General features: G+C 63.2%; 3 protein-coding genes across 8 annotated transcripts in view; 1 reads left to right on the forward strand and 2 right to left on the reverse strand.

Annotated features, from left to right (window-relative positions):
* Positions 1 to 6,074: 6,074 nt before the first annotated feature.
* LCN8 (lipocalin 8) lies at positions 6,075 to 7,986 on the reverse strand. The gene is made up of 5 exons (XM_047829039.1): positions 7,877 to 7,986; positions 6,805 to 6,870; positions 6,409 to 6,518; positions 6,238 to 6,327; positions 6,075 to 6,139 (listed from the first exon to the last, which is right to left on the reverse strand). Exons 1-5 carry the CDS (start codon positions 7,984 to 7,986, stop codon positions 6,075 to 6,077), a joined length of 441 nt encoding a protein of 146 aa, XP_047684995.1.
* The window catches only part of LCN15 (lipocalin 15), a 28,911-nt gene continuing 11,010 nt past the window's right edge, over positions 6,818 to 24,718 (reverse strand). The window contains exons 1-7 of one of the 6 annotated variants that reach the window (XM_047831380.1): positions 14,373 to 14,457; positions 13,326 to 13,465; positions 13,170 to 13,240; positions 12,848 to 12,958; positions 12,075 to 12,176; positions 11,752 to 11,818; positions 6,818 to 6,870 (exon numbers count right to left, since the gene is read on the reverse strand). In XM_047831380.1, the coding sequence (XP_047687336.1) occupies positions 11,784 to 11,818; positions 12,075 to 12,176; positions 12,848 to 12,958; positions 13,170 to 13,240; positions 13,326 to 13,438 (432 nt within the window). In that variant the 5' untranslated portion in view covers positions 13,439 to 13,465; positions 14,373 to 14,457 and the 3' untranslated portion in view covers positions 6,818 to 6,870; positions 11,752 to 11,783. Of the gene's footprint in view, positions 6,871 to 10,069; positions 10,182 to 11,566; positions 11,819 to 12,074; positions 12,177 to 12,847; positions 12,959 to 13,169; positions 13,241 to 13,325; positions 13,466 to 14,372; positions 14,505 to 18,670; positions 18,700 to 24,718 lie in introns of those variants that run through there. The other 5 variants (XM_047831378.1, XM_047831379.1, XM_047831381.1 and 2 more) reach the window with 5 other exon arrangements.
* On the forward strand, positions 21,373 to 23,297 carry TMEM141 (transmembrane protein 141). The gene is made up of 5 exons (XM_047831383.1): positions 21,373 to 21,529; positions 21,843 to 21,909; positions 22,071 to 22,154; positions 22,378 to 22,485; positions 22,854 to 23,297. The coding sequence occupies exons 1-5, from the start codon at positions 21,476 to 21,478 to the stop codon at positions 22,865 to 22,867; spliced, it is 327 nt and encodes a 108-aa protein (XP_047687339.1). The 5' UTR covers positions 21,373 to 21,475; the 3' UTR covers positions 22,868 to 23,297.

A 24,718-nucleotide genomic window follows, 5' to 3' on the forward strand; every position in this document is an offset into this window, starting at 1 on the left:
TAAATGTGGAAATAGAACCACACGAGTAATGAATGAAATCATTGGTGAATTTCCCTATCACATGGATGTAGGAAAAGGCTTTCTAATTGCATCAGTTCACTCCTGAAAGCAGAACCACCAGGAGGCATATGAATTCACAAATAAGGGATTTAGGGCAGGAGTTTGACCCCATGGTGCTGTGGGAGCCCATTCCATAAGCCTTGTAAGGTTGTCGCCTTCTGGGAATTCTGGGAAACGCCGTGCAGCTGAGGCAAATCAAGCCATTACAAACCCATAGGCCACACTAACTTGCATCAAAATCCAGATGTAATTTTAAAAAAAAGTATTGATAAATAACCTGTCTGTATTTTTTAAACTTTTTTATAGTAAAAATAAGCCACAAACAAAGTCAAAAGATGAATGACAGATCTGGAGAAAGTATGTCCAACATATATCACATGCAAGAGCTAATAGCCATGCTCTATAAGGAACTTTTAAAAATTAAAGAAAAAGGGCACCTGAGTGGCTCAGTCAGTTAGGTGTCTGACTTCAGCTCAGGTCAGGATCTCACAGTTCCTGAGTTCAAGCCCCACATTGGGCTCTGCACTGGCAGCATGGAGCCTGCTTGGGACTCTCTCTCTCCCTCTCTCTCTCTCTCTCTCTGCCACTCCCCACTCGCTGTTTCTCTCTCTCAAAAATAAATAGTTAAAAATTAAAGAAAAAAGGGCCAAAAACTCATCAGAAAAATGGACAAAGGACATACCCAGATAATTCACGCAAAAAAAATTAAAGCGATGCCTAAACATACAAAAAGATGTTTGCTATGAATTGTGTCCCCCCCGCCCATTTCTCTGCTTAAGTCCTGACCCCAGCACCTCAGCATGCAGCACTATTTAGAGATGGAGCCTTTGACGAGGGATTAAATCAAAACGAGGTCATACAGGTTAAACGTAACTGGGGTCCTTATGAGAAGAGATTAAGACACAGACACCACACAGGGGAGACCGTGTGGGGACACGGGGAGGAGATGGCCGTGAGAGAGGCCTCAGGAGGACACAACCCAGCCATCTGGGTTCCAAACTCCAGCCTCCAGAGCTGCATCTCAGACTCCAGCCTCCAGAGCTGGGACAGAATCCACCTCTGATGTTTAGGGCTGTGGTCCTTCGTAAGGGCAGCCCCGGTGAATGGAGACGGTCTCCATTCTCATTCACCATGGGAGACACGCAAATTAAAACAACATCGATAACTGTTTATCACCTATCACCTGGCGAAAAGTCGAAGAGCTTGGCCCCACCACACGCTCCCTGGCCAGGCCGTGGGGCCCTGAGCGTGCCACGTTTGGCTCTTCAGACCGCAAAAGGGTACGATTCCTATACAGGGAAACCTGGCAACATCTAACAAAACCCATTTATCTTCTGATCTAGAACCGCGCTCAGGAACTTACCCTAAAGAATCACCTGCCAGGACACCAAAAATGGATGTACGCGGTGCTCACTCTCCGAAGCACTGTTTCTAACGGAAAGCTGTTGGAAGCCACCTAAATGGCCACGCACGGGAGCTTGGTTGGCCCAAAGACGGTGTGCCCGCAGCGGAGCCCTACGCGGTGACGCACGCAGTGGGAAGTCTCCGTGAACTGGTGTCGGGTGACATGACGCGCGGGTGTACCGTCAAGTGAAAGAACAAAGTGCCGAAGGGCACACGAAGCGGGCGAGTGAGACTCAGAACGTGTGTGTCTGCCTCCTTCTGCCAGAAGAAACCCAGAACGGAGAAATCGGAGTCTAAGGAGTGCGGTGCCCCCCAGGGGCAGGTAGGGTAGGTAGGGCCGGGGAGGAAGTTAGACCCCCCTCCCCCCTGCATGCCTCCTTGGTGTCGCTTTGACTTTGGGATCTGGGTAACCTGTTACATCAAAAGCAAACGAGTGGGATTCAACTGCACAGGGGTGCCTGGGAGGCTCTGTCAGTTGAGCGTCCGACGTCGGCTCAGGTCATGATCTCGCGGTTCGTGGGTTCGAGTCCCGCGTGGGACTCTGTGCTGACAGCTCGGATCCCGGAGCCGGCTGCAGATTCCGTGTCTCCCTCTCTCTCTCTGCCCCTCCCCATCTCGTACTCCATCTGTCTCTCTCTGTCAAAAATAAACAAACATTTAAAACTTTTTAAAAGGAGTCCAACTGTATAATAGACGAATGACGTAACACCCGAACGGGGTCAGCGGAATCAGCCCTGATTTTTTCTGTATATTCTCAGGCTAAAGAGTAAAGGAACCCCAAACAAACCCTGAGTTCTGGATTTTCTGAGGCTCGTCCTTCGCGGCGGTTTGGGGGAGCGAGCCCGAAACGGCTTTCTGTGCGCTCCGGGATGCGTCAGCGGGTGGCGGTCTTCTCAGGGTTGGAAAGTGGGGGGCGTCTCTCTGCCGAGGCCAAGCCCATGCCAGCCCAGTGAGGAGGGAGCGGGGGCACCTGGCTCTCGGATCTTGCTTTCTCAACACCGTTCTCTGCAAGAAGGAGCCGGCTCCGTGGGGGGATGACTCCAGGGTGGGGTCACGGACAACAGGAAAGGACTCGGAGTGTTTCCAGTAAACACGTGTTTGAGGAATCAGGGAAGTGTGTCAAGAGGACTCAGCGGCTGTCCGGGGGGAGTCCCCACTGGACAGATCTGGACGGGTTTGCGCCTCTAGAGGAAAGAAGGGAGCGTTCCTGGGTCCGTACTGACAGGCAAGAAACACGTGGCGGAGAAGCGAAGTCTTGCGATCACGGGAGGTCACTGACTCTCTGTTCCTGCTGAGCGCGCTCTCCCGGCATCCCCTGCGCCACCGTCCTCCCCGCGGACCTCGGGGGGCGTCGCCTGCAATTTCCCTCTGCCTGAGGAACACGCTAGCAGTAATTTATTGTACTGCAGGTGAACGAGGGACAAATTCCCTCCACGTTGATTTCTCGAAGCATAGCTTTATTGGGGTCCCCGGGGGCTCAGTCGGCTAAGCATCCGACTCGTGATTTCGGCTCAGGTCAGGATGTCACAGTTCGTGGGTTTGCACCCCGTGTCGGGCTCTGCGCTGAGTCAGCTTGGGGTTCTCTCCCTCCCTCTGTTTCCGCCCCTCCCCTGCTCGTGCCCCCCACCCCAAGAATAAATGAATACATTTTAAAAATACATTTAAAAAGCATAGCTTTCTTTCCCAGAACTCCGAGTTGGTTTCAGAGATGTGCCTGCGTCCTGTGCCACGAGAAGCCAGCTGTCACGGCCTCTGGCTGCGAAGCGCCTTTTCTCTGCGGCTCCGTGAACGTCGTCCCCAAGCCGCTGCGTCCACTTGAGCACGATGTCCCTGGGGGTGGTTTCTTTCACCCTGCTCTGGCTTCCCTGCGTCCGGGACGTGTTCGGTCAAGTGGGCATGGCTTCGCCTCTATTTCTTCAAATCTTTTTCTGCCCAATTTTCGCTCCCTTCTCTTCCTGGGAGTACTTCACACTCCCGACCCCGGCCGCTGGTGGTCATTCTCTGCTCCTCAGCTTGGACAGCCTGTGCCGGTGTGTCCCGGGCTCACGGCCACTGGCTCGTGCCCCCTGCGGTCCGCTACGCCCGTCCGGGCAAGCTTTCGTCTCGGCTGCTGTGCCACGCGGCCCTGGCGTCCCCGCCTGGCTCTCCTGACGGCCTCCGTCGCGCGGCCCCCCGGCCCCGTTGGCTCGCTCGTTCTGGGTTCGTTAGCCAGCTGTTTAATTCTGCCGTCTCGTCAGCGAGTTAGTCCCTTGAGCCTGCCTTCCTTTCGTCCCTTTGTGTCCACACCGGGCCGCTCTCCACCTGTCTTCTCGCTCCGCCCACGGATCTTCTCCGGCTCACTTTTGTTTTTATTTTTTTTTAATGAAAGACAGAGCGTGAACAGGGGAGGGGCAGGGAGAGAGGGAGACACAGAATCTGAAGCACAGAGCCCGATGCGGGGCTTGAACTCATGAACTGTGAGATCATGACCTGAGCCGGTCAGATGCTCAACCAACCGAGCCGCCCAGGCGCCCCCGGGTCACATTCAGCAGCGCTCCTGTTCGTTGTGTGCAGCTCAGCTGCCCTTTTCTGTTTCCTCGTACGTCCAGCAGCGCGTGCACTTAGGACGCAGTGCGGAGGCCCTGGGCCCAGAGTCAGCCTCTGAATCCCGCTGGCTTTCGTTAGGGACTGAATCGTGTCCCCAGAAATGCAACTGTTGAAGCCTTAATCCTCACTGTGGCTGTGCCTGGAGACGGGGCCGCTGAGGGGGTGACGGGGTGGAGGGAGGTCGTGAGGGTAGAACTGGCGCCCTTCTGAGAGGAGGGAGGCAAGACGCAGAGGTCTCTCCGGGGTGTGTGGGGCAGGGGCCTGGCGAGGGCACAGCCGGAAGCCCACGGGCTCCAGGCCGGAAGAGGGCTCTCAGCAGAGACCGACCCATCAGCACCCGGGTCTCGGGCTTCCAACTTCCAGATGCGTGAGACATAAACTCTTGGTGCCGCATTGCTCCCCGAGCCCCGCCGCCCCCCCTCCAGGCCCGTGGAGCTTGTGGCGGCTGCCCGAGCCGGTGAGCCCACCGGCACGCGGACCACCCAGCACTGCGAGCTTCCAGCGGACAGATGCGTGGAAAGTCCCAGTTGTCCCCTCTAACCTGTCAGGGGCAGCTTCGAGCAACATGGGTCTGTCAGGAGCCTGGCTCGGGATTCGGTCCGGCAGGTCCCGGGCAGGCCCCCCCGCCTCGGGCCGGCCTCCCTCCAGGCAGGCCGTGGTGGAGGGTGCTGGACGTCTGAGCGGGGGCGGTTTCTGCTGGGGCTGGGCCGGTCCCCACCAGCCCCCCAGCACCGCTTGGCCTCACCCGTGAGGCAGCTGCTCCCTGTGAGCCTGGTCATCCTGGGCTGAGACCTTCCCCACTTTCTCTGCCCTGACCAGGACACCCTGTCTGCCCTGTGGTCTCAGCCCCCGCCGGTGGAAAGGAAGTGGGGCGATCAGTCAGTGTAAGACATGGGGTGACAGCGTGCGTGAGGGGACCCGGACACTGAAAGGGCTGAGCTGACCACGCAGGGGAGGGTGGGAGGAAGCCAGCGGGTGGACAGAAGAGCGGCCTTGACTGGAGGACTTTGGACTGCATGCCTGTGGGATCTGACTTTGGGGCGAGAGGGAGCCATGGGAGAATGTAAGCAGAAACGCAGTGTGGTCCCCTTTCATCTGAGGGACTTAACCAGCAGCTCAGCTCAAGGATGCCCGGCTCGGGGCCGCTCAGGCTCTCTGGGAGCGGGACGGTGGTGGGAGGATGGTTACGGGGCCCACGTACCCAGGCAGCCTGGCTCGTGGGCCCCGAGCAGGGCAGGGCCGGGTGAGACCCTCAGGGCGGGAAGGGGGGAGGTTCCGGGGGCTGTCACCCTGCGTCTGAGCTGTGTGGGCCCCAGGCCCCACAGGGAAGGAAACACGGGACAGACGGGAGGCCAGCCTGCCCAGAGGCGGCCCCCCAGCCCAGCCCTGTCTGGGCAAAGGTCCAGCCAGGGACGGGACCTGAGTGGTTCACATGCGCCACCGTTCACGGTGAACAAACACGCAACCCTTAGCTTTGCTGCTGCTTCAGGGAAGTCATGGGACACACACCCACTGCACCCACCTGTCACCCCCCGGGCCCGCCTCCCCAAGAAAGACACTCAGGGCAGTGGGCTTGGCATGGGGTTTATTCGGAGCGGGTGCGAGCCGCCCCCTGGGGCCAGGGCAGGCCAGGCGGGTGGGGGCTCGGACCATGCTGGCCTGGGGTCAGGGGATCCTCTAGATCAGCTCCTGAGACACAGAAGGGCAGGGCCTCAGGGCAGTGGTTGGGGCCACAGGTGGGAGCCCGTGTCTTAGCTGCATGACTGTGAGCAGCCTCCCTGGGCCTCAGTTTCTCTACCTGCAAAGCAGGGTGATAGTCCCCCACCTCTCGGGGCTCAGGCAGGGGATGGGCCAGCACAGTGGGAACCTGAGACACGGGGTCTCTGTCCCCACCCGGGTGGGACGTACGGGCTCCGCCTCTCCCCTTCCCTCTCCCAGCCCTGTCCTCCGGCCCCCAGCCTCCAGGGTCCCCATCTGGCAGCGTGGATCCAGAGTGACCCAGGGCCCCTGTCGGGCCGGGAGACTCAGCCTGGGGGCTCGGCGCAGCGGGGGGCGAGGCTCACCTCCTTCAGGAGCTTGGCACACCTCCCTGCGGGACAGGGGAACGTGAGGTGCTGTGGGACTGGCCCCCGGATCCCACCCTCGGGGTCCCCAGCCCAACCCCCGCCCAGAAGGCCTGGGGCTCACCGTGCAGGGCCACCAGGTACAGCCCTACATCAGCTGTCAGCTCCCGGAACCTCCAGAAGCCGGGTCTGTATTCGTCCTCGAGGCTCCGAGCTGTGGGGACACCAAGGGGCTGGGCTGGGCCATCCCTGGGACACGGGAGCGAGCCCAGCCCCCACCGCGGGGTGCGCTTACTAAAGTATTTGAGCACGTGGAAATCCTGGCCCTGCCAGTGCAGGGACACCCTCCGAAGGGCGTCCTGCTCATAGTCCGTGTCTATCACGTGGGTCTCCCTGTGGCCTGGGGGGCGGGGGGAGGAGAGCCCGCGTGCACCGGGCTGGGCAGAGTCTGACTCCATCCTGTCCCCGCCCAGCACCAGACCCTCCAGTAACACCAGGCAGAGGGCCGGGGGGATCCAGGCCTTGAACGATGGCCCAGTTTGTGCTGAGAGAATGGGAGGGTCTGGGGCATGAGGAGGAGCACAGGGAACAGCATGAGGAACAGCACAGGGAACGGCAGAGCCGAGGAGAGCTGGCGTGCGGGGCCAGGGGGTGGTAACTGTGACAACAGGGCAGCGGTTCTTACCAGGAAAAGCAGGATCTCCCCAAAACATCGGTTTCTGAGCCCACTATGTTTTCTGTCTCACAACTTCCTGAGCTGGAAGGGAGCAAAGGGCTCGTTAGGGAATGGCCGGCCGGCGTTCCTTGTGCCGGGCCCCATCACAGGGGTGCGGAGAGGGGAAGGCGTCTTCACAAAGGGCTCCAGCAGCGGATCCATACCCAGGAGGGCCTGGGGCAGGCTGAGGGTGGCGGAGGGGCGGGGCCGGGGCCCCGCCGGCCTCTGCCCCCCTGGGTCTGTGACCCCCAGGGGCCCCAGCACTGTTTTCTCTCTTTTCAGTTAATGGGGTTTTTTCAAAACTCTACGCTTATCTTCAGGTCTAGGAGCAGATCGACGTGTGGCAGCGGTGGGAGCCTGGGGGTGCGGGGCTGGGGAAGCGGGTCAAGGTCTGTTGTTTTGGACACAGCGGGGACCCCCTGTCCTTGGGGCCAGGACACCAGGGGCAGCGGTGGCTGGAGCCCGAAAGACAGGAGGGGGCAGCCAGCAACAGTCCCCCACAGGAAGGGCACAGCCGGGGGAGGGGACTTCTGACTTCGGACACCTGCCCGAGCCCAGAACTTCCATCTGAAACTCAGAAACTGATCGTTTTGCAAGAGAAAAGAATTCGTGTCCCCAACGTCTATCATCTCTGTGCCTTCTGGTGTGCTCCTGACTCAGCAGCCAACACAGACTGGCGAAGAAGCATCTAGACGGGAACCAAAGGCCCCACGCTGGGAAAGCCTCTTCCGGGCGCCACGGGGTGTGGCGCCATGGAGGGTGGGGGCGACCCCACCGATCCAGGAGCAGGAGGTGACCACGCTGAGCCCCGGTCCCTGGAGACCCCGCAGGGCCAGCCGGCCTGCCCACAGGAAACGCTCAGGGAGGGCTCTGGCCCTGCCGGTCCCTGGGTCCTTGCTCTCACACCCCGTCTCCAGGAGAGGCTCATGCCCTCAGCAACCTGGGTGGGCCCCGGGGCCCCCGGGGTGGCTGCTGTGGCGTCGGCTGGGGGCTGGAGGGACGGAGGCGGGGCCGGCGGAGTGGACACGCAGGCCCCTCCCTGCCCGACCTGTCCACGTAAGACAGAAGAGCCACCTTGTGTAGATTGAGGTCCTGCGTGGACGTCTCCACCCGCACTAGGACAGTGCCCAGGATGACACTCAGCGGCCCCGCGTCCATCGCCGCTCACGGAGCCTCTGCTGCCCCAGCACCTGGGTTTATATCGGGAGGGTGTTGCGCAAACTCCCGGGGACACCATGCACCTGGAGCGCGGTCCAGGCCCGGTGACACCTACGGCCCCACGGTGGGCCCGCCTGGGGTCCCCGAGAGGAGGAGGGAGGAGGCCCCCCACCCCCATGGGGCGGCTCGGGACCACAGCCCCAAGCCCGAGGGGCATGCCGGGCCCAGGCCCCACGGGCTCAGAATACCTTTCTCTTTCTGGCTCTTTCAGATCAGCCTTGGGACAGTGAGGAAACGTCCTGACGGCCGGGTACATCCGGCCGGTGCAGCACCGAGCCCATGGGGGCCCTGCCCTCCAGGTGGGGAAATGAATAAGGGGTCCCTCTCCCTGCGGAGGTCTCCAGGGAGGAGGCACAGAGCCCCGGTGAGGGGGAGGACTCATGGGAGATTGGGGGGGGGGGGCCGAGGCTTGGGGACCTCTGCAGACACCTTCTTATGGCTTGTGTCCTCTGCCACCGTGACAGGAACCAGGCCAGGCCCCGTGCCCGTCCCCCACCGGACTCACCCAGGCCTCGGTGCACAGCCAGGTAAGACCCGGAGCCCAGAAGGCCGGCCCGAGAGCGGCCCTGTCTTGCTGACGCTGACCAGGACACGAGCCAGGACACGAGCCAGGGTGGTGGGACCCAGCCCCACCTCCTCCCCATCTGGACCCCCCCAACTTCGGTTTATCCCGGTTGATGGCTTCATGAACAGCAGCCCGGGCCCCACCAGCTGTGTGACTCGGGGCAAGTTGCGCTGCCTCAGTTTCCCCATGTGTACTGGCGACAAAGCAGAGGGACAGTGCCACGTGGCCAGGAGGGGTCTGAGGCTACATCCTGGTTCTTGACCGGTAGGAGGGATCCTTCCCAGCTTCGGGGCCAGAAAAGCCCACCCTGGGATGGCCCCAGGCTCGGTCAGCTGAAGGGGAGGTCCCACCCACCAGGGGGACCGGCCACCTTGGACCCTGGACGCTGCCCTCCCACAGAGGCTGTCAGTTTAGGATCAGGCAGGTGTGGAAAGGTCAAGCTAGGACGGGGCGGCCCAGGGCTGGCCCGCACGCCTGAGACGGGGAGGGGGGTGGGGGGCATCGACACAGCGGGGGCGCCGGGGCCCCGAGGAGGCTGAGGACCGGCCGATCTGAGCCCCAGGCTGCTCCCGGCCCAGACTAACAGGAGAGGCCCCCCCAGGACATGCTTGGCCAGGCAGGAGAGGGAGGACAGGAAGTGCGGGGGACACTGTCTGTGGATAAGCAGGAGCAGGGCTAGGACGGATGTCCCTCATCTGATGTGGCCGATGGCCTCCAGCTCCAGCCCGTGAGCCATGAAGCAGGACCGCCACTACTTTCCTGCCCCACCCCCGCCCCCACCCCTTTGACGTGTGTTCATTGGATGCAGCTCCTAGCGGGGGGGACGGCAGCGGCCAGGGCCCCAGGGAGGCCTCTCCTGCCCCCTACGTCTCATGGAGGCTCAGCATGGAGCCCAGGCCCTGGAGCCCGACCCCGGGGCCCGAACCTCAGCCTGGCTCCTTGCCGGGTAAGTCACCGAGCTCTCTGTGCCTCAGTTTCCCAAACAAGGAGCGAAACAAGCTCACCGTGTGTCCAGGGATCCACTGTGGAGCATCTGGGCCGGGCCAGCGGCGAGGGCCCCGAGGGCACCAGCCATGACCATGACCCGTCTCCAGGCCTTACTGAGGTTTGTATGACACGCCCAAGGTCAAGGTCACCCCAGCGGCAGGAGGGCGCTATGCCTCCAAGAGTGTGTGTGCACCGCGGAGCCCCGGCTACAGGCGCCGTGAACACGAGGGGGCCAGGCCAGTGGTGTTAGACGCTGACCGCCTACGGTGCAGCCCCTCACAGGTGCCAGACGGGCTGGAGCCTCCTGTCCCCTCAAGCCAGGAGGTGCCCAGTGGCCAGTGGCTCCTGCATGCCCGCCTCCCTGCCTCAGTTTCCCCAGGAGTTCTGGGTCAAGTCGGGGCTCACTGCGCCCTCCCCAGGGGCCTCTGCAAAGAGGTGAGGACCCGCCAGACTGCAGAATACGTTTATTGAGCAGAAGAGGGAGGCCCAGAGATGGCGAGGAGGCAGCCACCCAAAGGCAGGGGGGCCTGGGGGGGTGGGTCCAGACAGCTCAGGACGACAAGGCCGGCTGCCCCAGCTCACCCTGCAGGGACAGGAAAGACACCGTCACCGCATGCACCCAGTCACTCAGCAAACACTCGGGCCCCTCTCGCGGCCCCCGTCACACGTCGCCTGCCTGGCCAGGGCAAGCCAATTCCACCGCTGCTGCCCCGGAGACCCCAGGCCGAGTCCAGCACCTTGCCGTGGCCTGGGCACCTGCCACACTCCCGGAGCCTCACTTGCTCGCTGTCAAGAGATAAGGGGCTGGCGTGGCAAGAAAGCCCCAGAACGGCCACTAAGCCGCAACGACACCCCATATTCAGCACCGGAGTGGCCCACTTGGGGCACTTTACCTTGAAAGTCAGGGTATGGCACGCAGCAGGAAGATGGAGCTCCCACGCTCCAAAGGCAGAGCCTTCCAGAAGGTGCATGATTTGGCACAATTCCCTCCCTCCTCTCCTCCCGCCTAAAACAGCTGCGCCCGTGGTAGGGGCAAAGCCGGGAGGCTGGGCAGGCGTATTGCAGAGCCACGGGGAGTTAAAACAGCCCGAACGCCCCCCTGGGTGCATAGCCAGGACGGCCAGGGAGAGCGGGACGACGGGCACGCAGGCTGAGGAAGAAGCACCCCCCACCACCCTCTCCTGCCAGGGCGGCCGCAGGGTGGCCTCCCACGCTGCAGGACTGTCACGTCTCACCTGTCATCTATCGTCTAACGTAGGTTCCCAAGTTTTGCACTACGAACTTGGTAAGGGGCGGCACGGGTTCCTGGTGACCCCTTTGGGGGAGGGTGTCCCCAAGAGTCCACCCGCGTCCATGTCCCAAGGGCTCCTGGGACCCAGCCCCGTGACGGCAGTGAACGAGAAGATGGCGGGCAGCGCCCACCTCATGAGACTCTCCCGGAGAGACTGAGATCCCAGGCCCAGCACCCCAGGGAAGGAGCCACACACTGTGGGGACACACAGCACACCGGACAGCGTCCCCCCAGATTCACGTCCACCCAGGACCTCAGAACGGGACCTTACTTGGAGTCTGGGTCTTTGCAGATGTGATCGGTTAAGGACCGAGACGAGACCACCCTGGGTTGAGGGCGGGCCCCACATCCCGTGACGGGTGTCCTCGTAAGAAGAGGGAAATTCGAACACGGACACAGAGAGGGAGGGCGGCCATGTGACAGCCGAGGCAGAGGTGGCAGGGACGGGTCCACAAGCCAAGGGACGCCAAGGACCTCCGACACCACCAGACGCCGGGAGAGGCCAGGTTCTCCCCTGGAGCCTCCAGAAGGGGCCAGGCCTGCCCCCTCCTTGACTTTGGACCTGCGGCCTCAGAATGGCAGAGGGGATACATTTCTGTCCTTTGAAGCCACCGGTATGTGGTGATTTGTTATGGCAGCCGTAGGAAGTCAGAGGAAGCTTCCTGGAGGAGGTAACATGTGAGCTGAGGCCTGAATCACAAGAGTGGACGGCCAGGCCGAACAGGGGGTAGGAGGGAGTGGGGGGTGGGGTCGGCACGTGCAGAGCAGGAGGCAGGGTGACAGGCAGACAGAGGGGTGGCCAGGAGCTGCCCGGACAGGTGCCGGACAACAGGACAGAGGACGTACCCCATCTCCATCCTACCTGGGAAGGGCCACGGTGGGTCTCCCGAGGAGTCAGGGAGCCTCTTTGTCCCCAGAGGAGCATGTGTCTGTGGGAAGGAAGATAGTGGTGAGGCTGGGCCGGCCGGGACTGCCCACAGCCTCCTGCAGCCCCTAACCCCTGGGGGCCCCGGGCCCCCAAACAGCCCCACCCTCTGAAAAACTCTCCCTTCCCAGCTGCCTGAAACCTCTTCTGCAGTGTGTGTTGTGGGGAAAGAGGGGCTGCGGGCAGGAGGGCGAGGGCCTGCCAACCTAGCCGGGAAGGGGGCTGGGGGCTGGGGACTGCGTAGACCCTGGCCCGTGTACCTGACTTGGGCAGCATGACCACCATGTCGTCAGGGAGCCCCACCGTGGGGTAGAAGTCCTTGAAGGCCTTCACAGCTTGGGGACTTGCCTCCTGGGTCCGGCCTGGGGCAGAGCAGGGCCACTGTGAGCTCTGTGGCTCACGGAGGTGGGGGGCAGGGGAGACAGAGGTCCCTTCCTTGAGAGTTGGGAGCAGGTTCGCCACCCAAGATTGCGCAGGTTGTGCACTGCACAAAAGTGCCTGCCTGGCTGAGAGCCCAGTGGGGACTGGAAGCCACCCAGAGGGGTGTCCTTTCCTAATTCACACAAGAGCGTCTGGGAGACTGGGATGGCCTGGCTGTTTCCCAGGGCCACATCCCCCTGGGCCCCACATCCCTCGGGCTCCCGAAACCAGCTTCCAGCCCTCACCCCAACCTCTGCACCTTGGGGAGCCCCTGGCCCGCTCTGCCAAGGCCCTCAGAAATTAAAGCGAAGCAGGATCTCAGCCCCCACTTAGCTCTCAGGCAGTGGGGCCGGGCAGGGGAGGGGGAGGGGGAGGGGGAGGGGGGGTCCCCACCCACAGGGGGCCAGAGAGGTACCCGAGCTTCCGCCCGGGTGCCTGGGCCCCAGAGGCCCCTCGAGCCAACCTCGACCCATCCGAAGAGCTGTGGGGGCCCACCACCCCACCCCCGGTCCTTCTCGGCTTGGACTTGGGGGAGATGGCTGAGGGGAGGCCGGTCCCGAAGGGGCAGGGCCTGGGTGGGGAGGAGAGGCGGGGGGGGGGGGGGGGGCCTCACTGTACAGCTGCACCATGGTGCTGAGCGCCCCCTCCAGCTCCTTGTAGATGTAGACCACGGCGAAGGAGCTGTAGTCGGTGTCCACGACACGCACATCCAGGTAGCCCAGGGCTGCAGAGGAGGTAAGCCGGCCAGCCGTGGCCAAGTGCTCGGGGCCCGGGCGCCGACCCCCACCCCCACCGGCCTCCGCGTCTGGGCCCCAGGGAGGGGCAGAGAGCGGAGGGCGAGGGCGCGGTCAGGAGATGGCGCCGGGGGGTGGTCCGGGTCACCCCACGGAGAAGCCGCGTCAGGGGCCCCTGAAGGCGGGCGGGGCAGGACCCACCTGGGACTCTGAAGTGGCCCTGGGAGCCCACCCTCAGGTACTCGGCGTCCGCCTGGTTGCAGCCGTCAGCCCTGGGGGTGCAGGCCCGGTGTTCACTCCCGGCCGCCGGCCCGGCTCGCCCCCACCCCGCCCCCCACCCCGGCCCACCACACTCACCGGGGGATCTCCATGTGGACGCTGAGGTTGCCGCCTGCCGTGGCCTTGACGACCCTGGAGGACATCAGCAGATGGCCCTTCTTGCCCAGGAAGACCTTGCAGTCGGAGACCATGGACACCACGTACCAGCGGCCTGAGAACTGTAAGGAAGCTCGGTGGCCGCCAGGCCAGACCCCCTTGCCCTGGGCCCCAGGGCCCCAAAGCCACGTGGCCACACGGGCTTGTCGGGAACTACACGGCCAGGGGTCTCTGAGCACCTGTCTCTTGGTCCGAGCCCCTGTTCTGCCACCTACCTGGGCGGGTCGCGTGGCCTCACTTCCCCCGGCTGTGAAATGGCTCAGTAATTATCCCCACGGGGTCGTTTCAGGATGAAATGGAGAGACGACCCCCAGGTTTGCAGGCCCAAGGCACAGAGCAGGCGCCCGTGGCCAGCAGCGGCAGCCGTCACCCCGTGGTGGAGCGTTGCCGTGGGCTCAGCCCCCACCCCACCTATGGCACAGTGCAGCGGCCTCTGTTACCTTCTTGGCATCAAAATCGGGCTGCACCAGGACCTCGGCCCAAGCCACGGACACCCAGAGCAGCACCAGGACGCGGCCCAGGAGGACGCACTTGGCCGCCATGTCTGCCCTCGGGCTCGGTCGGAGCCCCAGGAGGCCAGGCTTTATAGCCCGGCCCACCAGCTGGGCTCAGAAGGCACTTGGCTCTGGAAACCCCAGTCCCCTTTGTCCATTGTCTGGCACGATCACTCAAGAGCGCCCCCCCCCGCCCCCGCCCCCGCCCCAGGGGTCATTTCCTGGAGGGCCCCAGAGAGGTGAGCTCTCCCCTCTTCTGACCCTGATTTGTGCCCCAGGCCTGCCAGGCAGTGGCCGAGGACGAAGCAGAGACATCATCCTGGCCTCCATCCACCTCCAGCCTGACTGGGGCTCGGGACCCTCTTGGGGATGCTCCAGCCAGAGGGTCCCACTCAAGGTCTGGGCCCCGAAAGTCCTCAGTCCCTCCTCCCCACACTGCAACGGAGTCGCCATCGGCCAGGCCTCAGGGCCTCACCTAGGAGCAGAGCCTGCCCGGGCCAGCTGTGACAGAGGGGACGTCGGAGGCCTGGGTGCCCCTCACTCTGGACCCCACCGCCCCCTACCCAGCCACCAACTGGGCCTCCAGCAGCCCGTCTGGAGGGTGGAGCTGAGCCGCCAGTCTGGGTGGATTATGGTATCACAACCACCTTATCAAGGGTTGCATAAGCCTGTAGGCGTCAGCATCGCCAAGGAGGCGCCATGGGCTGGTGGGGGCTCCCCAGTGACCTCTTGTGTGCACACACGCAGAGCACCCAGAGACACTACTTGCGATCACCCTGTGTCCTTGGGGTCACAGCGCCCCGACACCTCTGATCGGGGGCAGGGGTCCCAGGGAGGGCCGACACTACTGAGTGCTTCAGAGTGGAAGGGTCCCCCTGCTGGGGTGGGTGGAGGGTGGGAGGGGGGGTGCTTTCGAGTGCGGCCAGGCCCCAGAGTCACTGGGCACAACACAGGAAAAGCCTTCCCATGAAAATATTTTCAAAACACACATCTGATAAAGGGCTTAAATCCTGAATGTATAAAGAACTCGAGACAGACGCAATGATAAGAAAAACAAACAATCCAAGTTAGAAAAAAAAAAAAAAAACAGGCAAAAGATTTCAAAAACCGCTTCACCAAAGAAAACATCAGGAGGAAAGTCAGCACGTGAAAACACGCCCACCAGTCAGGGGACAGGAAGGGGGAGCCGCTCGGAGACGCGAGACGCGCTGCGCGGCCCTCAGGTGGCAGGGCCGCCTGCAAATCCACCCTCCTGCGGCCGCTGGGCGGGAAACGCCAGGCGCCACCCTGGAAAACGGTGTGGCAGATTCTCACAAAGGGAGACGGTCCTGTGCCAGGCAGTCGCGCACCTCGGCACTGACGCAAGAGAAATGAACCCGCACGCGGATGTTCGGAGGGCTCTGTTCACAACCAGTAAAAAGCGGAGACAAGCAAACGTCTTCAGCGGGTAAGTGGACGGGTGGGGTCCCTCCGTGCCGGGAGCGAGTGAAAAGCCCAAACCATCCGCTCGGGCAAAGAGCTTAGACAAATCCCAGATGCGTTGGCTGAGTGACAGAAGCCTCTCCGGAACAGGCACATCCCTGGGGACAGAAGCTGCTCTGGTGGCAAGAACAGGGGTGGCGGGGCGGCGGAGGGCAGAGGGGCACGCGGACACTTTTGGAGCCCGGACCCTGGTGGCCACGTGCCTGCATCTATCAAAACCCGCAGATCTGTCCCCAGAAAGTGAGTCCTACCGTACGTAAATCATACCTTGTTTAAAACACACACGCACAAGCTCCAAGATCTTCCCCAAAAACACTCCCCTTGGGTTGGGGAACAGGAAGGCCAAAGGAGTGCCAAGTCCCCAAGTCCCCACGCCCCAACTCCAGAGCTCCAAGTCCCCAGGCCCCCAAGTCCCCACACCCCAAGTCCCCATGCCCCAAGTCCCCATGCTCCCAAGTCCACATGCCCCCAAGTCCCCAGGCCCCAATTCCAGAGCTCCAAGTCCCCAGGCCCCAAGTCCCCATGCTCCCAAGTCCCCAAGCCCCCAAGTCCCCAGGCCCCAACTCCAGAGCTCCAAGTCCCCAAGCCCCAAGTCCCCATGCTCCCAAGCCCCCAAGCCCCCAAGTCCCCAGGCCCCAACTCCAGAGCTCCAAGTCCCCAAGCCCCAAGTCCCCATGCTCCCAAGTCCCCAAGCCCCCAAGTCCCAGGCCCCAAATCCCCACACCCCAAGTCCCCACGCCCCAAGTCCAGAGCTCCAAGTCCCCACGTCCCCAAGTCCCCAGGCCCCAAGTCCAGAGCTCCAAGGAAAGGGTGGGGGCAGGACAGACGTGACCTCCAGCCACAGGACTGCTATGCCAGGGTAGTGCATCAGTCCTTCCTCCAGCCAGCGAGGACCGAGGGACAGACCCCCCTGAGGAGCCTCAGCGGTGTGAGACAGCGCCCCAACCCACAGAAGACACACCTGCCACCGGCGTGCCCCTGACCGGGGTCTTGAGTGCCATTCGGCCACCCGCCGGCCCCCCTGCTCCTCGCCCCCCGGGACGTGCTCTCCACACCGTGGTGGCAGGAGCGAACCCTGAGGGGCACAGATCTGGCGCATCCCTGCTTACGACCCTCCCGAGTCGTCCGCCCCCGAGTCGTCCGCCGGGGCACCTGGGATGAAACCCAGCCTCCGGCGGCATCGGCCCCCTGGCCCTGTGGCCCTTCCAGCACCTGCGGGAGCCTGCTGCTCCCGGGGCGGCTTCCGGCCTCTGCCTCCTCCAAGCAGCCCTCCTCCCACCCCAGCGTGCACCCCACCCCTGGTCTGTTTCCTCCGGGCTTTGAGCTTAACGTTTTCCTCCGTGTTTATTTACTCTCCTCCTGCTGCACATGCTATAAACTCGGTGACAGCGGGAGCTCTTGGTGGCCCGTTGGCTTCTGAGGCCCCACAGGGGGTTCTCTGTTCACAGTTGCGGATGAACGAGGGAGGAAAGTCACGTCGGCCAGCGGGGGGCGCTACACACCGTGGCCTCCGGAGACACCGCAGCACTCGCGGCCGGGGCACGGGCTGTGTGGGTGGCTTCAGCCTGCCTTGTCCGTGGCCGCAGCAGGCCCTCGAGGCCGCAGCCTCGTCACCCGAGCCCCCCAGAGTGCACGCAGGGGGCAGCTGCCGGGCCTCCCCCGTCCTGCCCGCCCAGCGCCCTGGAGGGCAGTGCTCCACAGCCACACACAGCAGGCTCTGTGCGTGGGGAGATGGGGGGGGTGCTCCCCGCTGGCTGGACCCTGAGCTGAGGAGGGGCTCGGGTGGGGCATCCGGCCCGCCGGGAGCGTGGTCGTCCTGGGACTGGAAACCCGCTTCAAACCGCAGGCGGGCTCGGCGGCAGTGAACGACAAACACAGAGCTGGGGACGGCGCCCAGAACAGGGAGGACCGAGGACCGACCGGCCGCGTCGCTGATGAGCCTCGAGCACGTCGTGCAGAGACACAGAGACCCGAGCCACCCTGTTCTGTGGACCCACAGAAAGGCCATCGGTGGCTGCCGGGGCTGGGGGTCCCAAGTGACTGGTCAACGGGTCTGGGTCTCCCCCAGCTGGGGCTGCCCGACCCCCGCGCACACTTATGGCTGAGCTGTGGGGTCGCAAAGTAAACCCCACACTGTCAGAAGTGACACATGCTGCCGGAGGCCATCCTGGCTTTCACAGACAACACAGGTTATGACACAGACAGAGCCATAGACTTAATTCCAGGAAAAAGAAAATGTACACGTGAAGCCTGCCTCTTGCCCCACCCCAACTCCAGCCGGGCACAGACAGCCCACTGGGGGTGGGCATGCACAGACAAGGCCCAAGGCACTGAAGGGTGGCCTCCCTGGAGGCAGGGGTGCATCCGGCTATGGCTTCTGCAGCCCCCTCTCCCCTCACCTGCAGAGACACCCTGGCCCCAGGGCTGGGGCGGGGGGGGGGGGGGGGGGCTCTTTCTTGACGATGGGTGGGCACTGAGCAGGTGGCATCGCCCTCTCATCCCCCCGGGGGAGACCAGGGGCACAGAGGAGCGGGGCCCCAGCCCCAGTGTTGCGGGGGTGGGTGCCATCCAGGAAGGGCCAGTCTGCCCTCCAGGGCTGCCCCAGACAAGCTGAGCCCCTATGCCCTGCCCACTCTGCCAGGGCTGGTCCAGCTCCAGATGTGAAAAGATGCAGGGAAGGCGAGCTCTCCGAAACCCGGACCACACCCTGGCCTTTCTTCCGTGTGCCTCCTGGGGCCAAGTCAGACAGAGATGCCCTGCGGGCTGAGGAGGAGGCCCCACTGTGGGTCAAGGAAGGCTCTGGCCATGAAGAGGCCATCTCCTCCCCTCTCAAAGGGAAGCAGGGACTTCCAGCAGCTCCTGGTGAGAGGTAGGGAGGGGTGAGGGTGGGGGGAGCCCCTCCCCTGCAGGCTGTGTGGAGGGGTGGGCCCTGGGCCCCGCCCAACTGCAACACAACCACCCAGGAGGCAGGAACCGGGGCTCCCCCGAGCACCCTTCACCTGCTCCTGCCCTTGTGCCAAGCTCGAGCCAGCAGCCACTGAGGACAGAATTGGTGGGCCAGGGGCCATCTGGCTTCCCTGCCTCGGCCCCTCCCAGCGTCATGCTGTGAAGGCCAAGGGGACAGGTGTGGGGGTTGCCACCTTGCCCAGCAGCGCCTTTGCCCCCACCCTGGGGTCTGAGCCTTGCGGGGAGGAGCCCTGGGACTCAGGGGTTGGTTGGAGCCGGCACCCCCAGCGTGGCTCAGACCCAACACTTTCCTTGGAGGTTCTTGTTCTGTCCATCTCCGCTCACCAGAGCTGTCCCAGACCCTACGGGCTTGGTTCTCCAGCTTCCTGACGATCCAGGAGCCCCAGGATCCTTCCAGTCACTTCTCACTGGTTTCGGTGGCTCAGGGCTGCTGACCGTCTCCCCCAGGCCCAGCCGTCAGGTTCCTGGCACTGCTCTCTGCCCCCAGACCTCTGCCCTCGGGGGAGAAGCAGTCTCCAGGTCTCCGTGCCTCCACCCTGCTGACCACAGAGGGAGCCCGAACTGTGCTGATGATGTCAAGGGCCCCCTGGCCCCCTGCCTAGTCAGACTCCACCCCAGGGAGCCCTTGCAGGAGCTGGGAGGGCGGAGGCCAGATCCTCCCTATGGTCACTGGGGGCCTCACCTACACAGTTCACCTCGACCTTCTAGAACCGGTCCTCCCCTCCACCCTTTGACCTGGGTGGGTCAGCTCTGCTGCTCCCAGCTCTAGGTTCCTGCACGGACTCTCAGGGTCCCCTGCACCCCACCCACGTGCGCATAGTTTCTGTGTAAACACACGACCCACTTTCTCCTAATCTGTGGGTGCCCTCTGTGTCCCTCCAGGAAATGGGTCAGGGCTGGGCATCTCTGCCTGGGGCTTCAGGAGGGGCCCCTGCCCCCACCCTCACCTGGAATCCAAACCAGGCAGCTGCCTCCAATGCTCCTGTCCCTCAGGTACCTTCAGCACCCCGACCACAGGCTGCAGGCCACCGTGAACCTGCCCCAGCTTCAGTGTGCAGGGCAGTCAGGACGTGGGCTCTGCGGGCCTGGGTCGTCCCAGCCCCCACTGTTCAGCAGCCAGGCCCCCGTGCCTCCTCCTCTTGCCAAACCTGGGTGACGTGTCATGCACCTGATGGCAGGCCCGAGAGCTCGCACCCATGAGAGCACCTGTGGGGCCAGGTGGCGACCTCAACCACCAGGTTGCCTCAAGTCAGCCTCTGGCCCACTGGCAGCTGCCCCACCTGGGGTCTGGAGATCCTCCCATGTGCCGGGCCTCCGGTTTTGTTGGGGCAGCCACACTAAGTATGGGAATGAGAAGAGAAGGAGGAAGAGGAGAGAAAGAGGGAGGGAAGAGGGGAGGGGGGATCGGAGAAGGAGGAGGAGGAGGGGAGGGGTGGGAGGAGAGAAGGAAGGAGAGAAGGAGGGGAGGGGAGGGGAGGAGGGAGCAGGAGAGGGGAGGGAAGAGGGGAGGGGGAGAGAAATGGGGAAAAGGAGAGGACGAGGGGAGAGGGGGGAGGAGAGGGAGGTGAGGAGGGGAGGAAGCAGAGGGGAGGAGGAAGGGGATGGTGTCCTCCAGGCCAGAAGAGGGCACAGCCCGGCAGGAGAGGGGCTGACCCCACCTCGTTAGTGAGAGGCCACTGTGGGGTACCCGACCTGGAACCAGGGAGCAGCACGCGCAGAGAAACGGGGTGGCCTGCTCTCTGGACCCTTGTGTCTCTCCTCCGTCTCTTCCCCTCCAGGGCCCCGGGCCAGGAGGGAGGCCCCTGTCCAGGTAAGAGGGGCTCGCGCAGACATGTCAGCGCGCGCACACACACACACACACACACACACGTGCACAGGCACACGCACACACTCTAAGGAGTGGGCATGTGGGAGGCAGGGGGTAGGAAGACCAGGAGAAGCCCATCCTGGCAAAGGGAGTGTGGACGGCACAGGACGGCCTCCTTGGGGTGCCGGGGAGGGGGCGGGGGCACCAGCCTGCAGCCCACCCTCCCCTGTTGTGTACGCAAGTGAAGGTAGTGGGTCCGGGGGTGAGGACAGGGTTACCATCCTCCGAGTCAGCCCTGCCTCTCCCGGCCCACAGAGGAGCCACGCCATACAGTGTCAATCGGGGGAAATCACGAGTTACAGGCCCCACGGGCAAAGACCTACACCACCCCTCCTACAAGAAATCCAGGCCCCTGCAACTCAGCCTGTGAAAAGTCTCCACCACCCTGAACCCTTGCTTTTCTCCAGTGGGCTTTGGTTCAGGACCCCTCCCATTTCCTTCTTCTCCATAAAATAATGTTTCTCTCCTTTGTTGGACTTGTCTGTGGTTTTGCCGCTCGCTTGCATATCCCAAATTGCAATTCTGTGCTATTCCCCAATCGACCCATATCTGCTGGTAAAATAACTTTCATTCTTAAGGTCAACATGACCATTTAGTAAAGGGCCGGAGCCTCAAAGGAGGGGTCTTGCCTCACCCAGAATGCCCAGCCTTGGCCACTGGACAGGCACTGCCCCCGAGTCAGGAAAACAGCCCAGGCCTGGCCTCCTCCTCAGGCCAGGCGGTAGCTTTGCTTCTCCACCGTGGCTGGGGCATACAGGTAAGCTAGACCTGCCCACATGTCACACAGGACCCAATAGCCCAGGGAATCTGTCCATTCCCAGGTCCCTGTGCCAGCTGGGACTTCAACGTTCTGACCAGCGACCTAAACTGATGGTCAATCTCCCCCAGAAGACCTGGCCAGGACCCAGCCTCACTCCCCTTCTACTTCAAAGGCCACCTGAGTCCCATCGCCCAGACTATCCACCATCACCCCCCACCCTTTCCCACTTTCTCACAGCACCCTAGCCCCCCCCACCCCCGCCTCCCCCTTCCGACACAGGCTCCGCCCCTCTTCTCGCTCCCGCCCCCTCCGCGTATCCTGCGCAGGCCCGCCCCTCTGTTCGGCCCCGCCCCCTCCGCCCTGTCCTGAGCAGGCCCCGCCCCTCTGTTCGGCCCCGCCCTCTCCGCCGGGTCCTGCGCAGGCCCCGCCCTTCCGTTCGGCCCCGCCCTCTCCGCCGGGTCCTGCGCAGGCTCGCGCGCAGGCTCCCGGTGACCCGCCAGACATGGTGAACCTGGGCCTGTCCCGGGTGGACGACGCTGTGGCCGCCAAGCACCCGGTGAGAAGGCCGCCTGGAACGCGGGCCCCCGACCTCAGCAGCTGACCTGAGCGGAGCGGGTAGAGGATCCGTGGGGGGGGGGGGGGGGGGGGGGAGGGGTCCTCGTCAGGGAAGAGGGACAGGGACAGAGGGGGGGGAGCCTCCTGCTGTGGGGACCGGGGCATCCTGGGTGGACATGCAGGCAGGTGGGATGTGTCCAAGCCCTCAGGGCCTCACGATGAGGTCTCCTTCCTTACGGCCCGAAGGAGGGACGGGAGGGACGGTAAAGGAAGCGGGAGGGGAACTGAGCCCTCAACCCCCTCCCTCATCCCAGGGACTCCGGGAGTATGCCGCGTGCCAGTCGAGCGCCTTCGTGAAGGGCATTTTCACCTTTGTCACAGGTAGGCTGGGTCCCCGTGTCCTGGGGTATGGAGAGACCTCGCCCTCCTGTCTCACCCTGACTCCCCGGCAGGTGGCGTCAGGTGCCGGGAGCCTGACAGGTGCCGGGGGCGCTCAGCACCTCGTGGACAGGCTGGCTGACGGAGACCTTGGCTCTTGGCAGGCACCGGTGCAACCTTCGGCCTGCAGATGTTCCTTCAGAGGAAGTTCCCATACCCCTTCCAGTGGAAGGTGCTGGTGGCCGTAGGTGGGTACTCCGGGGCCTGTGCCTACGGCCTTGGAAATGCACCTGATTGCCAGAGGGGATGCTGGCTCTTCGGCAGGGGTGGGAGGCCTGCCTCCTGGGATGGGGTCCCAGTTCTCAGTGGGCGTCCTGCCGAGTCCACCGCCACCATCTGCCCAGGTCCCCTTTCCCTGAGAAGTGCAGAGACCCAGGCCCACAGCCCACTGGCCCCTGCCCCTGTCCCCAGTCACAGGCTCAGTGGCCAGCTATTGGGTGACCCGAGTGGAGTCGCGTAGATGCAGCAACCTCTGGCTCTTCCTGGAGACGGGGCGGCTCCCCAAAGACCTGGGCACAGGTGAGAGGCTTCTAGAGACAGGCGGCTCCCCAAAGACCCCGGGCACAAGGGAGAGGCTGGGGGCAGTGGGAAGCAGAACCTGAGGGCCCAGTGCCAGGGGCTGAGGCAGGCAAGCCCAGGGTCCAACGTGCCGGCTGGACAGGGCCTCTCCCTGCTGGCCTGTCCCTCCTGCAAGGGCGGGAGTGGGAGGCACGCCAGACCTTCCTGAGCCCTTCGTGCAGGAGGGGTCGGGGGCCCTGAGGTGCGGGGAGTGCAGAATGAGGAGTGTGGGCACCCCGAGAAGAGTGGCCAGACGCCAAGCTGACCGATCTCAGGCCTGGTCAGCAGCTTCGGGTGCGGTTCTAGTCGGCTCCCTTTGTCTCTTACAGATCGGCGCAGCTAGGAAAGCTCCAGCTGGGGCGCAGAAGACCTGGGCCAAAGACTTCCGGAACACAGCCCTCAGGGCGTCTGCACCCCAAACTGGCCCTCTCCCCCCACAAAGACCCTCCCCACACCCTAAGGTGACCCAGCGGGTGTCCCCTGCACACAGGCGTGGCCAGATCTGCCAAACCTGTGCAAACTGCTTCCACGCCGGCCCAGGAGGTCAGACCAGAGGGGCTGTCCCCATGGTGGTTGGCTCCCATAGGGCAGTGAGAAACACGGTGGCCACCGAGAGCTGCAGAGGGTCAAAGAGGCTCTGGGCACTTGGCGGGAGGGCCATCTGCATGCTCTGGTGCTCTGACACTCCCTGTCTGGCCCCGGCGTCCCCCACAGTCAGAGGTGACAGCTGCTGCTGGGGGTCGCTGGACAAATAAATGCCTTGCCCTTCTCCAGCCTGAGTTCTGCAGCCCTCGGGAAGCACGTGAAAGCAGCAAGATGAGAGACAGATGTCACCTTAGCATCATACACGGGAGGACCTGCCAGGGCAGTTCCTAACACTGAGCCCCAGAATCAGGCCCTGCGGGCACTGGAAGGCCACCACCACGGCCTTGTCCTATGGGACCCACTTTCACACAACCAGTCCCGGAGGGGCAGAGCAGAAGGTGTTGGGCCAATCAGCGCCTGGCTCCCAAGAGACGAGGGGCAGGAAGCGGCTGTGCCTGCCTGCCTGCCATTCCAAACCCACCTATCAGACTCCGTCCTTCTCTCCAGGGGAGGAGGAAGCGAGGGGTGGGGGCAGGCCAGAGCTAGCCTGCAGAAGCTCCGTCCGCTTGGCAGGCAAGTTCTGGAGTGGGTAAGATGACACACACCCCACCCCACCCCCAGCAGAGGAAGAGGCAGAGACCACATAAAACCTGGGCAAGTCCACCTTCCCAGTAACGCTGAGGACACACAGGCACAGGGCCACGCCGCCCCAGCCCCGGCTCAGCTTCCGTACCTCTCGGCCTAGCCAGTCGTTCGAAAGAATATCGTGCGCCTACTGTGCAGCAGGGGACCTGTTAGCGGGAAGGCACAATGACAGGAAGCCCGGGATAACCCCGGGGGGAGCAGGCCGGGGTTGAGTTTTCTTTCGCGTCCCAGTGCGTGGTCCGGGACCCACAGGCCGTCAGGGGCCCGGGCTCCGTTTGGCCCGCTCCCTGCTGTGACGGCCTCTATTCCAGACCCACCTCGTGGTCCGAGACGGGGACAGCGGTGCTAGTGCCAGTCCCTGGGGAGGAGGACAGCTCCCTCCCACTTGTGCTTACACTCCATTGGCCAAAACAGAGTCCCATGATATCCCTGGTGCCAAGGGGCCTAGGGGGACAGCCTTGCTCTGGGCCACCTTGTGCCCCACTAAAATTCAGAGGGTGTACATCTGCGGAAGAAGGGAGAAGCAATATTGAGGGACAGTGAGCAGCCTGGCCTCAGGGCCTGGGAGGACAGGGGGCAGAATTGGCACTGTAGGGAGCAGACCAGGCCCTTGACGGGTCCTTCCAACCCCCTGAGGTCTCAGAGGGAGGGCAGAAGCTGAGCTTGGAGTTTTAAATGGGTCTGGACTCCCCTTTTATTTTTTTTTTTAATTTTTTTTTCAATGTTTATTTATTTTTGGGACAGAGAGAGACAGAGCATGAACGGGGGAGGGGCAGAGAGACAGGGAGACACAGAATCGGAAACAGGCTCCAGGCTCCGAGCCATCAGCCCAGAGCCCGACGCGGGGCTCGAACTCACGGACCGCGAGATCGTGACCTGGCTGAAGTCGGACGCTTAACCGACTGCGCCACCCAGGCGCCCCTGGAATCCCCTTTTAAAAACTGGCAATGACTTGGGGCGCCTG

Source organism: Prionailurus viverrinus, chromosome D4, assembly GCF_022837055.1.
Source record: "Prionailurus viverrinus isolate Anna chromosome D4, UM_Priviv_1.0, whole genome shotgun sequence".
Classification (NCBI taxonomy): Eukaryota; Metazoa; Chordata; class Mammalia; order Carnivora; family Felidae; genus Prionailurus; species Prionailurus viverrinus.